Source organism: Ceratotherium simum, chromosome 32 (genome assembly GCF_057802395.1).
Source record: "Ceratotherium simum simum isolate JZ-2026a chromosome 32, ASM5780239v1, whole genome shotgun sequence".
Lineage (NCBI taxonomy): Eukaryota > Metazoa > Chordata > Mammalia > Perissodactyla > Rhinocerotidae > Ceratotherium > Ceratotherium simum.
Window position 1 is genome coordinate 14,722,014 of NC_141931.1, and position 15,681 is coordinate 14,737,694.

At 37.2% G+C, this 15,681-nt stretch overlaps 1 protein-coding gene across 1 annotated transcript in view; it reads right to left on the reverse strand.

Annotated features, from left to right (window-relative positions):
* The window catches only part of PLXDC2 (plexin domain containing 2), a 430,861-nt gene that overhangs the window by 107,214 nt on the left and 307,966 nt on the right, over positions 1 to 15,681 (reverse strand). Inside the window, exons 8-9 of the mRNA XM_004425310.3 lie at positions 4,673 to 4,768; positions 4,378 to 4,459 (exon numbers count right to left, since the gene is read on the reverse strand). Coding sequence (XP_004425367.1) covers positions 4,378 to 4,459; positions 4,673 to 4,768 — 178 coding nt within the window. The remainder of the gene's footprint in view (positions 1 to 4,377; positions 4,460 to 4,672; positions 4,769 to 15,681) is intronic.

Here is a 15,681-nt window from a genome sequence, read left to right on the forward strand (position 1 = left end):
CTCTTTGAAGCAGCCAGAGTTGCATTTTTTAAATATAATGAAATCACATCACTCCTCTGCTTAAGTTCTTCTAAAATCTAAAGGTTTCCTGTCACCCTGAGAATAAAACCCTTGCTGGCTCACAAAGCCCCCTGTGTCTTGGTACTTTGCTACCTTTCTGACCTCCTCTGATACCATTCGCCCTTCATGGTCAACCCTCAATGCTCCCAACTCATTGCACTTCTTTCTTTTACTCATCAGATCAAGCTTGAGCCCCCTGTAGGGCCAGTGCACTTGCCAGTCCCTTTGAAACACTCTTTGCCTTCACCTTGGTGTAGCTGGTTCCCTGCCATTCAGATCTAACTTTAATTGTGACTTCCTCCAAGAAGACTTTCCTGGCCACCCAGTCCAGAGCAACTACTAGTTCTCTCAAACTTAACAGATCACTCATCATCAACTGACTATTTTGTTTACTTATTAATTAATTTATTTTCCAGCTTAATAAGCTAAACTCTAAGCTCCAGGAGAGTTTTGGCTTTGATTAATATTTGATTATTGTTCTAACTATCTCAGTGTTTAGACTAGTGCTTGCTGTTTAGACTAGAGTAGAAAGCATTCAATAAATTTTTAAGTAAATGAATGAATGAAAGAATGTTTTAAGAGCCAAAATATATTTTCAGTTAAAAAAAAAGTCTGCTTGATGATGGCTGATGAAACCAAGGTTTCTTCAAAAAGGCAAGATTGCTTAGCATGATACCAACAAGTAAACTCCTGTTATTCCTACCAATTTTGCTATATTTTCCCTTACATTGCATTGTTTCTACTTCCTGCATTTCTATTTGCTTAAAGTCTATCTCCCCATACTAAAAATGTAAGCTCTATGAGGGAAGTGATTTTTTTCTTGTTTGTTCATCACTGAATCCACAATCTAGGATAGTAACTTGAACACAGAGACACTCAAAAATTTTTATTGAATGAGTGAAGGAAAAGGTATAGTTGAAAGTGGTTGATTCAGATCCTCTCAATTTTCAGTGAAGAAACAAAAGCACTCTTACCTGCAAGCAATGGACCACCTATTCTAAGTAAACACTTTTGATCATGGGTCTTATTATACGTTCCTATGACTCAAATTCCTTTAGACCTTGGGTAAGCCATTACAAACACTCTGCCTTAGTTTTTTCTCCCTAAAAAATGAGAATTAAAGAAAGTAAACAAACCAATCAAAGTTTTCTCATCTTCTTAGAGCAAGCCCAACTTGAGAGTTTAATAATCACAACCAATTGATTATCATTCCCAGGCATAAATGAGCACAAAAGAGCAAGTAAGAAGAATGGAAGAAAAAAAATCTGAGAGGCAATTTTTGTGCTCCTTAGAATACGACTTTTCTTATTTTTATTGAATTTGTTAATAAAAGCTCTGAAGTCTGGGGAAATGCTTCTGGGCAGCAAAAGCAAAGTTTTGAAGCTCACAGGTCTTAGGAGAAATTAATAAAATGCAGTGGGGAAATTAAATCGAACAAAAGTGCAACGAGCCATAGTTAAACCAATTAATTAAGCAGGTTTTGATATGTATATAACAGGGTTGCTGAAGAATTAAAAATAAATTCAAGACTTTAAACCAATGTTTGGCATTCAACAAAACACCAAACAGTAACATGCAGAAAACGTGTAGATTTTTAGTAGTGTTCCTTGATGAATTCCTTCCTCATTCATATGCATCACTACCTTCTTTTTTCCATTAAACTTAAAAAACACTATGTTTTCAATAATACACAAAAGTCTTAGGCTTTGCCTGATTCTCTTCTGTATTCTTTTTTTTATGTCAATTTCAAAACCATATCACTTTCTCGCAACAACAATTATAAAAATATTTATTTTTCAGTGGTATATTTACTATTTCTCAAGCAGCAATGAAAATTAACTTGCTTAGTGCACCTGCAACCTGGCAGGTGTGGGGCAGAACAGGTGAGGCATCAAGACTACAGGCTGGGGAGTCACACAGATCAAGGTTCAATTCACAACTTATCATTTAAGAGCTACGAGACCCTGCACAAATAACTTAATTTCTGTAAGCCTCAACTTCCTCCACTGTAAAAATGTTGTGCGAGTTAAAAACATTTGAAAATTCCTTGGCACAATGTCTGGCAGAGAAATATCTCAATAAAATGGAAGTATTAATGGTAGAAAGCAGTTTCCAACTTGTGGGTGTCTTTTGATTGCCCATATTGCTTGTTTGGAACTTTAAACATGTATTTCCACCAATTTTTTTTTTTTTGAAAAACCATAATAAAATGGTTGGAAGAAGGTAGGTTTCTAGACTAGTGTCCCAAGTCTTAATTTACCATAACGTTATTTCAGTCGAGAATTGTCTAATAGTATTCTGGCGAGGATGGTTAACTCGTCCTTGTTTTCCCTCAACTGAAAGTCCCTCATTCGGGAAAACCCTTTGGTCCCAGACAAGTGTAACCATGATTCTTTCATTTGGAACCTAAGCATCATTCATTCATTCATTCATCCATTTTTCTGCTGCACCAGGTACATTCTTAGGTGTTGAAGATATGAGGACAAATCATCCTTAATAACCCCAGAGCCAGCAAAGGAGACAGACCAAATGAACAAGGGTCCACAAACCCTACGCTAAATGCTAATGATGGAGGTTTGCCCAAGATGCCAGGGAAACACAGGAGTTGTGTAGCTCATACAGACTTGTGGTGTAGGGAGACTTCTCAGAGGAGGTGACCACTGAACTGGAACTTGAATTAGCTATGCAGCCCAAACCAGTGCCTTCTACTGAATTCTCCTGGGCATGTTTCACGTCTCAGCTCAGTATGACTTAAATATACATATTAAAATCCCATCTACTTCGGTTGTTATCTAAACAGACTTTGAATAACTTCTGATATGCATGTCATTTTTATGGAATGTCAGCAAAATATGAATATAACTAACCACAAACCCTTGATTTTATAGTAGGTCTTTCCACTCTGGAGATACAGCTAAGTTAAAATCTACTGTTAAGAATGCTAATCGCCTGCTTGCTTTGTCATTATTTGAAATTCATTGCACAAAGGAAATTATTGGGACAACATGTTAAATTGAAAAGAAAACAGAGGCTATAACAAATACTATTGTTCTATCCACAGTAATGTAGTGGTTGCCCCAAAGTTAGCAATTTAGACACGTTTCCTAAAGCTTGTTATCAAAGAATTGCCATTCTGTTCTTTATACTTCAATAACTTTTAAAGCCTTCCTGAACATGTCTCTATCACCATATGCTGCAGCAAGATGATAAGACACAGTCTACTTATACAACAGAAAGCTCCAGTGCACTTTTACTGACTAATAGCCTGAAGACTTGGTTCTCCACTTGGAGGAAGAAGCCAATTTTTTATAGATTCTAAAGGTGAGAGGGGACATATTCCCAGACAGACTGTCAGCTTCGTGGGGGGGTAGGGACCACATCTGTACTATTCACTGCTGCTTTCCCAGCACTTGGGACATAATTGATGTACAAAACGGTTGAGTAAATAACAAAACACATTTAAAAGTCTTCACTCTAGGGCCGGCTCCGTGGCTTGGCGGTTAAGTGCGCGCGCTCTGATGCTGGCGGCCCGGGTTCGGATCCCGGGCGCGCCCCAAGGCACCACTTCTCCGTCCAGCGCGAGGCCGAGTCCCACGTACAGCAACTAGAAGGATGTGAACCTATGACATACAACTATCTGCTGGGGCTTTGGGGGGAAAAAAATGAATAAATAAAATCTTTAAAAGTCTTCACTCTAAATTTCCAACAAATGGTCATTCAGTCTCCGAAAAATTCTAGGAACTGAAAAACCCTCTTCGACGTTCATAAAAATCAGTAAACCTCTTTGACAACAGCAAGTGATACAGCTTAAGTTTCAAAGTCCATTAGTGACAACACACGCCAAACCCACACGTTCTATTTATGTAGAGGCCAGTTAGTGTCACTTTATTCCTTCGTCTCAGACTACATCGATAATCTTGACTAGTAAGAACATACATGTGATTGTGCATAAACCATCCTTGTTATAGTAAAGATATCTCATACCATGCCTTCTGAAGAATATGGACCAAAAGCATCAATTTATAGACTCATCATTCACTATCATTATCTATCTTAAGCCTTATAGAGTTTATAAATGTATGTCAGATAATAGCCTTATTGACTATGATGGTTCTTGGTAATTTTGAGCAATCAGACAAAGGAAAATACTAGAATTCCCACTTCTGAGCATTTTTTGCCTTTTGGTCCCGGTATTTTTTTACACACATACATTTGTCAATGTATATCTAATTGACACACCTGACACATTTAAAATTCAATGGAAGAGTAGAAACAATAAATCTTTCTAAATTTTAAGTTTTTCGTATCAGTTTTTACCTTTGAAGTTTACTACACCAACTGCAGTTGAAGCCAATCTGAGAGGATACACAGGAGCCACAATCATTAAACTGGAGACATGCTAGGAAACAGGAGAGAATAGAGTCATCAAGACTAACTGATAGCACGGAGAAAAAGAAAACAACATGACTCAGCCAAATAAAAAATCACCCACTCATCCTCATAGACGAGCAGGGTGAAGATACCCACGCGTGCCAAGCACAATATTATAATTATTGGTAAACAGCCTTGCAAATCATTTTTTCCACCTGGCTATGTTCACACAGTAACTTACTAGGTAATGGGGTCATTTCCACAGCTGAAATGTTGGTAATTTTTGACATTTGTAGCTCTACTCGGTGGTATTCATAAATTGTTCTTCTTCGAACATCTGTAAAAAAAAAAAACAACTTTCAACATTTCTTCCCCTAGAAAACACAGCGTTTTAATAAAGAATGTAGAATTTTATACTTTGCACCTGATGCAGTTTTAAAGTAAAGATTTAAATCTCTTCACAGAGATTGATTATTTAAAAAACCTGGAAATCATGTGCTCATGGACCAAAAAGTCTTTTTGTCAATGAAGTTGAAAATGTTGATTTAGGGTCTCAGATACCCCCCTCAGCTAGCAGGGCTCCAACCCACGGTCACCCAGAGGATACCTAAGACGTTTTCTTGATAGATTTATATATTTTGAAAAATTTTGACATATAAAATCAAGAAAGTAAGATGACACCCATTTCTCTGAAACTTAAGCTAAAGTGAGTCCTTTAGGGATGGGTAGCAATTAAAAATTTCTCACAGCCTAAATAAAGTTAGTTTTTGCAAGAATAAGAGTCTGATTGCTTTAGAGGTTTAGAATAAATTTCTCTAATAAAAGTAAAAACAAAACTTAAATTATTAAAAACAAATCAGTATTTTTTAATTAAATATATAGTATCATATCTAAGCAAGGTTAGTAATTAGCACTTAGACTGCATGCAGGAATTTATAATAACTCCTCAGCAAATCCAGCAGTGTTCCTGAGGAATAGGCTAGATGGAGAATTTGATTAGAACTTGAATAATTGAAAATCAGATAAATATAAGCAAATTTATTTTATAACAAAACAAGATGTTGATGAAATATATTTAAAATCCCTTTTAAAAAAAGACCTGAGCCTTATAAATGAGCTTGCCTGAGTTTGGTAAACGTCAAGGGAGGAGTAATGTTATTAGTATTTTATTTAGGTGTTGGAATGCTTGTAATGACAGGAGTGCATTTCCTGAATACTATCATATCCATCAGGAATCACTTGGGAAGCTATAAGTTATTTTAAAAATATCATAGTATCCAGTCTTGGGAAATCACATGTCATAGTGGTTAATCACGCACACTCTTGAACAGTTGGTCTAGCTCAAATCCCAGTGTAGCTACTCAGTATCTGTGTGACCTTGGGCCTTGGTTAGCCTCAGGTTCCCCATCTATAAAATAGAGATAATAGTACCTACATCACTGAGTTGTTTTGAGAATTAAAATAAGACAATAAGTAAAAATTGCTCAGAACAATCCCTTTCACATTGCAAGCGCTGAATAAATGTCAGATTTGATTTTTGTCTAGCTTCAGTATGGCAACCATAGATAATACTGGTTATACGCTGCATATAATGATCTAATTTCTATAGATCTAAACTCATTGAAATCACTGTAAGGCTCTGAAATCAGGCTTCTAGGAATTTGTTTCCCATCTTAGAGAAAGTTAAATTTTGACTCAAGTCAATAGAGCCAACGATGATCTCCTCTAGGACATAAAACAGGAGAGTGGTGCCCAGAAGGCAGTGAGCTGGCTTTCAGTAAAAGTGCTCAGGACTGAAGATCCCTACACATCCAGGAGAGAAGTCAAACATCTACTTAGAACCTACACATATCTTTACTTTTCTCCACTCATATCCTTTCACCCGTTTCTGATTATTCACCATGAAATCCTACTCTAGAGATAGAAGGGGGAGGGAGTGGCCCAAAATGAACTCTTTGGGGGCTAGGAGTGGTTCCAGAGTCATTCACTGAATACGGTCATGTGCCACATAAAGATGTTTCAGTCAATGACAGACCGCATATAAGATGGTGGTCCCATAAGATTAGTACCACATACCCTAGGTGTGTAGTAGGCTGTACAATCTAGATTTGTGTAAGTACACTCTACGATGTTCGCACAATGATGAAATCGCCTAACGATGAATTTCCCGGAACGTATCCCCGTTGTTAAGCAACACATGACTATTTATCTTCAGGTTTATCAGATTGGAAAACACTTTAAAATCCTAACCCAATTAATTTCTTTTTGGTGTAAGTGAAAGATGCATATATACTTTTCAAGTGTAAAATTTATCAAACATTAGAGAAAATGCTGATTTCATGTTTCTTAAGGCACACGAATCGTCGTCTTTTTTTTTTAAACTTAAAGCATATAAAAAGATTACTCAACTTCTGCCTTTGCCTAAAAGTAGAATGCATTCTTATATACTGCTTTCCCATGTATTTTGCTAAACAAATTAGTTCCCAGAAATAAATAAATAATATGGCTCTGCCATGAGATCACTGGGATGGCGGTTTTTTGAGTCTTCTTCATACTAAAGTTCCCACGGTATCTATCATATTAGTAGGTGCTTAAAATACTAGTTTTTTTCATTTCATGTTGTACTTTGAAAAGCTCAAACCACTCACATAATGACCGTGAAGCCCCCGGGAGTTAATTATTGATGATGCATTTGGGGTAAAGGGAAGGAGTGACCTTTTTTGCTATGCTGTTCTATCATCTGCTCAAACACTTCCGACTGTTGGGAGATGATTTTAACAAAATCAAAATTAATGAGAATGACTTTTGTTTGATGACCTGCCAATTAATGACAGCTTCCAAGTGGTCATTTCTGTTGTATTTCAGAGATACTCCTGTCACAAACAAGGAATTAGGAATGCTTTTACTGGCAGCTCTTGCCAATACTAGAAGCTTTCATTTGATTCCAGAAATGTATTTAGCTCATGTGTCTTCTTTAGAAAGTCAGCCAAAATAATGTTTTACCAAACATTCAGTCTTAGTAGTGGTGATACACCTTCAACTGTTTTATTACAACTTTACAAAACCAAGATCAACCATAATACACATTAGGGGTTTTTAAAAATTAGAAAAAAAAAAAGTGAAATATCTGAGCAGACTCACACAGAGAGAATAAAGTTCAGTAATCAAAATCTTAAGGTGATGATTCAAAGCGTAACTATTGAATTGCATTTTTCAGAAATCCTGAGCAATATCAGCAGGAGGGACAGAGTGATCATATGGAAACACCAGGAATCCTTTCCAATCAACATCCACTCCAGCTGAAGTCAACAGTTATAATGAGTACCCCGTGGCATGATTAACCATAATCTAGTTTATTTGCCTCTCTTGAAAGCTAACACTCACATAGAGAATGTATGAGTAATTTCCCAAATTGGCTGATTCTTACATTTATATAAATACCTTAATATTTTGTCTGAATAGTCAAGTAAATGATTTGCTAACATTTCCCTATTTATGTGTTGCAAATGCTTAATCACTGGCCCCAAATGATTCTTTCTTACTTTCTTTTCTAGTGCTAGTTGAGCTCACCATATAGCATCATTTATCAAGTACTCTTTAATGTAAATAGCATGTATGGCACAACTACAAGTTCGTTCCCAGCATGAAGACTCAGGAAAAAAAGAGACTCTTGAGAGAAAAAGTTCACTATCACAGCAGTTATAAGCATCCCACACAAAAATGCAATGCATTTGCAGAATTAGCTAGTCGCAGTTGTTAAACAAAGCATCTACAAATAGAATATGCTTTAGCCTCAAATATTTTTTTTATTCCTTCTGTAGTTCTATTTCTATTAAATAATAATGTAATTCAGCATTGGATAAGGCAACACAAGATTTAGGTGTCCATGAAGCGCCATTCTGAACCTCTTAGGTTTTCCTCTCATCATTCCTTCACTGCTTGCGAAGTTCAGGACACAGCTAAATCCTAAATGGCCAGACTTTATAAGTTACCTGAACAGGCAGAAAGGAAGTCAGAAACTTGATCTAAAAACACTCTTCACCTTTCTCCTCCTTCCACATTTATTTTACTAATGGCTTAAACCAGCTGCGTTCTTGACATCCGTCAGTAATTACTCTGCCCAAGAAGAGAACAAGAACCAGTGTCGAGACAGTAAATGGTCAACATAGTGTCACAGTGGGCTGATGTGCTATGTGGACTGCAGAGCTGACCAACATCATGATTCCCATTGGTCCAGGGACTGTTCCTCTGAACATGGCACGTGCTCCTGAGACCCATGGGGAGATTTTGTAATGTACATTTGCAATGCCATTACATCTTTTTTTTTTTCCTGAGAGAAAAGGAGATTGGTATTTTATTAAATGAAATTGGGCGAAATGCTGTAAGATTTCTTTATTTTAAAATCAAGTTTCTGAAAAGAAGTTTTTAGTGCTAAATCACTCAGATGTTTGGCACTGATGTGAGGGAAAAAACTATATTTTCAAGATATTAAACTTCCTATGGCAAAATTCAATTGGAAAATTTAACGTGGGCATGTTTATAAATGTAGGCAACCAGTATTAGTTAAAAAGAGAAATATTCTCTGTGTAGTAGGAAAGTGTAAGTTAAAATAGAAATATTCATTATGTAATTGGGAAAAAGTAAGAAATAATTAAGGCAAAGGAAGCTATAAATTTTAAGGCAAATATGAAGGAAAAAAGTAGAAAATCTAATCTCTGAGGTCATAATTTAAAACAAAAAAAAGCAGATAGAACTTGATAGAAAAATTCAGTTCAGATTATTTTTGAGAACTCTTTTTGCTATTTTCCTCTGCCTTCCACAGTAAGGCAAACACAGAGTGGAGTTTTGCAAAGATGAGCTTTTGATTCACTATTTTGAAAAAAATAAAAGTACATTAAGTTGGGTTTCTCTTCTTTGGACCAATAAATCCCAGGCTAATAGGTACCCAATAATTATGCTGAATAAATGAATGTTTAAATGTCTTGAATTTTTAATGATATATTAAAGTCCTTTCTGTGAATTTTGGGATTTTATATTAGAAATAAAAGAATCCCAACGTTATTAAATAAATTGAGAGACATGCCTCTAAATTGGTAAAAATTTATTTTACCTGAGATTGTTGTATAGATAAAAAGTCAATGAGTGAATGAATGAAAGAATAAATAAATAGAAAAAAAAAGAAACAATTTAACCACAAGTCCTTGAAGAATTCTTTTTTGTTCATAAAAATTCTAAAAAAAAAAAATTACAAATATGTTAAAATTAACTAATCATCGATTTCTAATATGCAGAATATTCTTAGATTTTTGCTGCTTTTTAAAAATCAAATCAGAGTCAATCAAATAGAGTAGGTCATAAATGTATGTATTAAAATAATAAAATTTCATTTTGTATAATGGTTTTATCATGGAAGAGTTTTATGAGAGGATATTTTATGGGAAAAATGTCATGATTTCTATTTCTTTTTCCTTTTGTTGAGCCTTGAGTGAGCTAGTACATACTTGAGAATCTAAGCACTTAATGAAGCTGTGTTGTAAAGTGAAGCAATTTTGTCTTCTGTAAAATGAATAATTTTGAAGTGTTTTCCATTTTGAGGAGAGAGAAGGTAAAATGACACAATTTACTGAAGGATTTGTAGATCAATCTGTCCTTAAATGAATGAAAAGACTCTGATAAATTTGAAAATAACAAGTGAGGCTCAGTACTTCTGAAAGAGCTTTAATTGGGTTACATAAAAGAGTATGAAAGAAAAAATATCTTCAAGTTTTTCCAAGATTATTTATTTCTTCCATAGTTTGATAACACGTCTTTTATTATAGTTTCTAAGTAATTATAATGGATGTGTCCTATTACCAAATCAAAATTACAAATTGTTTTCTATGGGGAAAATCAGTTATAATGGAATGCTTATATTTGAAGATTTATCATTTCAACCCACCTAAAATTCTAAGGCCTTTTAAAAGGCAAAGAAGAAGTAAAAAGTATGTTTATGTAAATATCATACTTGAAATTTAATATTTTATTTAAATATGTGTATATAGTCTATTGTTGCCCTGTCCAATATGGTAGCCACTAGTCACATGTAGCTCGTTAAATTAAAATTAATTAATTAAATCTGATTAAAAATTCAATTCCCCATTCTCACATTTCAAGTGCATAGCAGCCACTTGTAGCTACTGAGACTATACTGGTTAGTTCAGATTTAGAACATTCACCCATGCAGAAAGTTCTACTGGACAGTACTGGTCTATGCTATTATTTTTTGAGAATTAAAGCTTAAGACACTTTGCACAGTAAAAAGCAAATCTCTGTGTTTGTTAAGATTTTTTTTTTTAGTCTGTTAACATAATTTTGGTGACGTTTTTGAAAAATTGCTGCCTTATCTGTAAGCTTATAAAGAGATCATATATGGCCAACTACACACAGTGTTCCTCAAAGAGTTCCGGAACCTCCAAGTATTTTAAAAACATATTTGTTCTCCAAATTAGTTGTCAGTTTTACTTTTGAAAATGCTAATGTTTCTTATTGAGCTGTAAATAATAATAACCAACAAAGTAAGGGCACATTGTAGCATGAACAATGTCAATAAATTTAAAACAGCAGATGCTGATCAGAAAGGAACTGATGTTAAGAAAGAAGCAGATGATGGGAGGGAACTCAAGATGGCGGCGTAGGCAGACTCTGAACTCACCTCCTCCCGCAGACACAGCCAATTTACAACTACTCGTGGAAAAATTACCCCTGAGACAGAACTGAAAACTGGATAAGAGGAACTCCTGCAACAAAGGACAATCCTAATCGAGGTAGAAGAGGCAGAAACTCCCTTCTGGAGAGGAAAAACGCCATCTTCACAAGCTGCCAGCTTCATGGCTGCCCCGGAGCAGCTCACAGGTATGCAGCCTCCATGGAGCCGCGGGGCCCTGAGCTGGGGAGCGCCCCCGCTGTGGGCATTTTGTGGACCCAGCATAATAGAGAGGAGTGGCATAATATCTGACTTTGCCTGCTACTAAAACATTGGGGAGTACCCCCAGAGAAGCTGGCTCACAAAGAAATTAAAACCAGCTCTTAAAGGGCCCACACGCAAACTCACCTGTTTCAGAAAGCAACCTAAAATCACCAGAAAGAAAGGTGCACAGTGCTTTGGTGAAAAGAGACTCACCTGATAGGCTCTGAGTGCATCTTGGTGAGAGGTGAGACCTCTCCAGGGACTGGGACATTGGCGGCAGCCATTGTTGTGGCCTGGTGTGGGCGTGCTGATACAGACACCATTGGAGTTCTCCCTGGGGCCTACTAGCCCAGGTCTGCCCCACCCACTAGAGCACCAATTTAATCCAGCTCAGCCAGGGCAAGCAGCCCACCCTAGGGACTGGCCCCACCCAACAACAAGCCCTCAGGCAACTTGTGGGCCCGCATAGATTGGTGACTGGATTCTCTGCAGCCTGGTAGCTAAGCCCACTTCAGTAGGGCAGGGTGTGCACAAGGAGCAGGTGGAGAGTGTAGGGTGGTGGTGGAGTGTGTGGGGCTCCCGCTGTGGAGAGAATGGGTCCACTTCAGGAGGTCGGGGCGTGCACACGGGGCAGGACTGTGTTGACTATGTGTGTGGACCTGTGGGTGGCAGGGCTTGTCAGCTGCAGAAGACTTGTGCTTCTCAAAGACCCACATAGGGGGTTTGTCCCACCTTCCAAAGCCTGAAACAGTTGGGTGCTCCCATGCCTGAGGCCAGCCCCACCCAGCTGCAATCCTCAGAGAGCTGACAAGAGACCTAAAGGCTGGAGGCTTGTAGCAATTGTAAGCCCCTGAGCCTAACAACCTGCCATGCTGGGGGCCTACTCACTTAAAAGAAATACTGCAACACAAATGTGGTATTAGAACTTGCAGCCAACTGTGCTGGGGCTCCCCACACCTGATAAAGAGACTGAAGGGCCTACAACAACTACAAGCAGCTGAGCATTACAACAGCTGGCCAGGAGCATAACTCAGCCTCCCTGGGCACCTACAGGGAAAGCAAACACGCCACAGCAGAAGGACACATGTAGCCCACATAGGGGTCACTCCTGGAACATTGAGAACTGAGGGAAGCACACTGCAGGCCTCCTAGGGCATCACTTATATAAGGTCACCTATCCAAGAGCAGGAGACGTAGCTGATCTACCTAATACACAGACACATGCACAGGGAAAGAGGCAAAATGAGAAGGCAAAGGAACACATTCCAAGTAAAGTAACAGGACAAAACCCCAGAAAAGGAACTAAGTGAAACAGAAATGAGCAACCTACCTGACAGAGAGTTCAAACAAAGAGTGTTAAGGATGCTCACTGATCTGGGGAGAAGAATAGATGAACTCAGTGAGAATGTCAACAAAGAAATGGAAGATATAAAAAAGAACCAATCAGAAATGAAGAATACAATACTGAAAATGAAAAATTCACTAAAGGGACTCAAAAGCAGAGTAGAGGATACAGAAGAATGGATTTGTGAGCTGGATGAAAGACTAGAAGAAATTACCCAAGCTGAACAGGTAAAAGAGAAAAGAATTAAAAAGAATGAGGACAGTCTAAGGAACCTCTGGGACAACATCAAATGCACTAACGTCTGTGTTATAGGTGTCCCAGAAGGAGAAGAGTGAGACAAAGGGGCAGAGAATCTATTTGATGAAATAATAGATGAAAACGTCCCTGACCTAAGGAAGGAAACAGACATCCAGGTACAGGAATCACAGAGAGCCCCAAACAAGATAAACCCAAAGAGGCCCACACCAAGACACATCATAATCAAAATGTCCAGAATTAAAGATAAAGAGAAAATCCTAAAAGCCACAAGAGAAAGACAAGTTACATACAAAGGAAACCCCATAAGGCTATCAGCTGACTTCTCAGCAGAAACCTTACAGGCTAGATGAGATAAAGACTTGAATGTAACACCTGAAACTATGAAAGTTGTAGAAGAAAACATAGGCAGTATGCTCTTCGACATCGGTCTTAGCAACATATTTTCAAGCACCATGTCTGACCGGGCAAGAGAAACAATAGAAAAAATAAACAAATGGGATTACATCAAACTAAAAAGCTTCTGCACAGCAAAGGAAACCATCAACAAAACGAAAAGACAACCTAACAATTGGGAGAAGATATTTGCAAACCATATATCTGATAAGGGCTTAATCTCCAAAATATATAAAGAACTCATGCATCTTACCAACAAAAAAACTAACAACCCAATTAAAAAATGGGCAGAGGATCTGAACAGACATTTGTCCAAAGAAGATATACAGATGGCCAACAGGCACATGAAAAGATGTTCGACATCATTAACTATCAGGGAAATGCAAATCAAAATTACAATGAGATATCACCTCATGCCCGTCAGAATGGCTATAATTAACAGGACAGGAAACAACATGTGTTGGAGAGGATGTGGAGAGAAGGGAACTCTCATACACTGCTGGTGGGAGTGCAAACTGTTGCAGCCACTATGGAAAACAGTATGGAGATTCCTCAAAAAATTAAGGATAGAACTACCATATGATCCAGCTATTCCACTGCTGGGTATTTATCCAAAGAACTTGAAAACACCAATGCGTAAAGATACATGCACCCCTGTGTTCATTGCAGTGTTATTCACAATAGCCAAGACTTGGAATCAACCTAAGTGCCCATCAAGGGATGAATGGATAAAGAAGATGTGGTATGTATACACAATGGAATACTACTCAGCCATAAGAAACGATGAAATCCAGCCATTTGTGACAACATGGATGGACATTGAGGGTATTATGCAAAGTGAAATACGTCAGAGGGAGAAGGTCAAATACTGTATGATTTCCTTCATTAAGTAGCAGATAATAACAACAACAAACAAACACATAGAGACAGAGATTTCATTGGTGGTTACCAGAGGGGAAAGGGGGAGGGAGGAGGGCGAAAGGGATAATTTGGGTGGTGACCATGATGTAATCTATGCAGAAATAGAAGTATAATGATGTACACCTGAAATTTATACAATGTTATGAACCAATGTTACTGCAATAAACAAAAAATTTAAAAAAAAAAGAGAACCAGATGATGTACTGCTGGCGAGAAGACTAAAGCAGAGTATTCTAAGGGAATCAGAAATAGTCATTAGTATAACTTGTGGTAGAACCATTTCAAGGTAGGTCAGTGGCTTTCCAGATTAATGTCTAGTGCAAGAATTCTGCACGTATGTGTTAAAATAACTTTCACATTACTAAAATGACGTAGCCTTAAGTTTCCAAATAAAAACCACAGAGGAGGCATGAGTGGACTTTTCTGGGCTTCTTGCTGGATATGATATGTTCATTAAGCTCAGAGGGTAGAGAAAAGTTGAACCAAGATGGGACAGGTCAGCATCCTACAGATTAAGACTGAAATTCAAAACGTTAAATTGGAGGAGAGAGAAACAAACAAGTATGAATGGTCCTAGTGAGAACCGTGCATTTCCAGGAAGTCCTGTGCACACTGTGTAAAAGGATTTGGAGGGACATAAGCCAAGGCTGAGAAAGAATGACTTAACAGTCATTTAACAAGAAATTATGGAAATTACACACGACCTATGAATATACGACAATGTTAAATCTTTCTGGTAATCAAAAGACAATTAGAGCAAAAATGAAATATCATGTTCTGCTTATCAAATTTGCAAAGTTTAAAAAATGAAAATAGCGTCTGAGAGCATTCGGGGAAATGGGAATATCTAATATCTAATATTACGCTGGTGGGGGAGTAAACTGGTCCAAACTTTATAGAAAGTAATTTGTCAAAGTATAAAAACCCATTAACATTCAACGACTACATACTCATTTTTAAGAATCAGACATGTGTAAAATGTAAAACCAAGGATGTTCAGCACCATTTTACTGATAATTAATATGAAAAGCAACCTAAACAAGAAACCAGTGCTGAGCCAGGTTATATAAATTATGAAACAAAGGAATTTTTTGTGGCCATTAATGACTACATTTTAGACAGATATTTAGCAGTGTAGAAAAAATGTGTTGTATATAGTGTGAGAAAAACAGGTGGCGAAAATATTTATAGCATAATGCCAATTTTCTTAATGTGTGTGTTTGTGTGTATATACTATAAACAAAAGATTGGATGAAAGGTACATGGAAACATTTATTGTTATCTCACCATAGTAGATTTACAGGCAATTTAAATTTTCTTTGCATTTTCTGCTACTTGAAAAATTCCTCGGAATTAATATGCACTATGCTTATAATCACAAGCATGT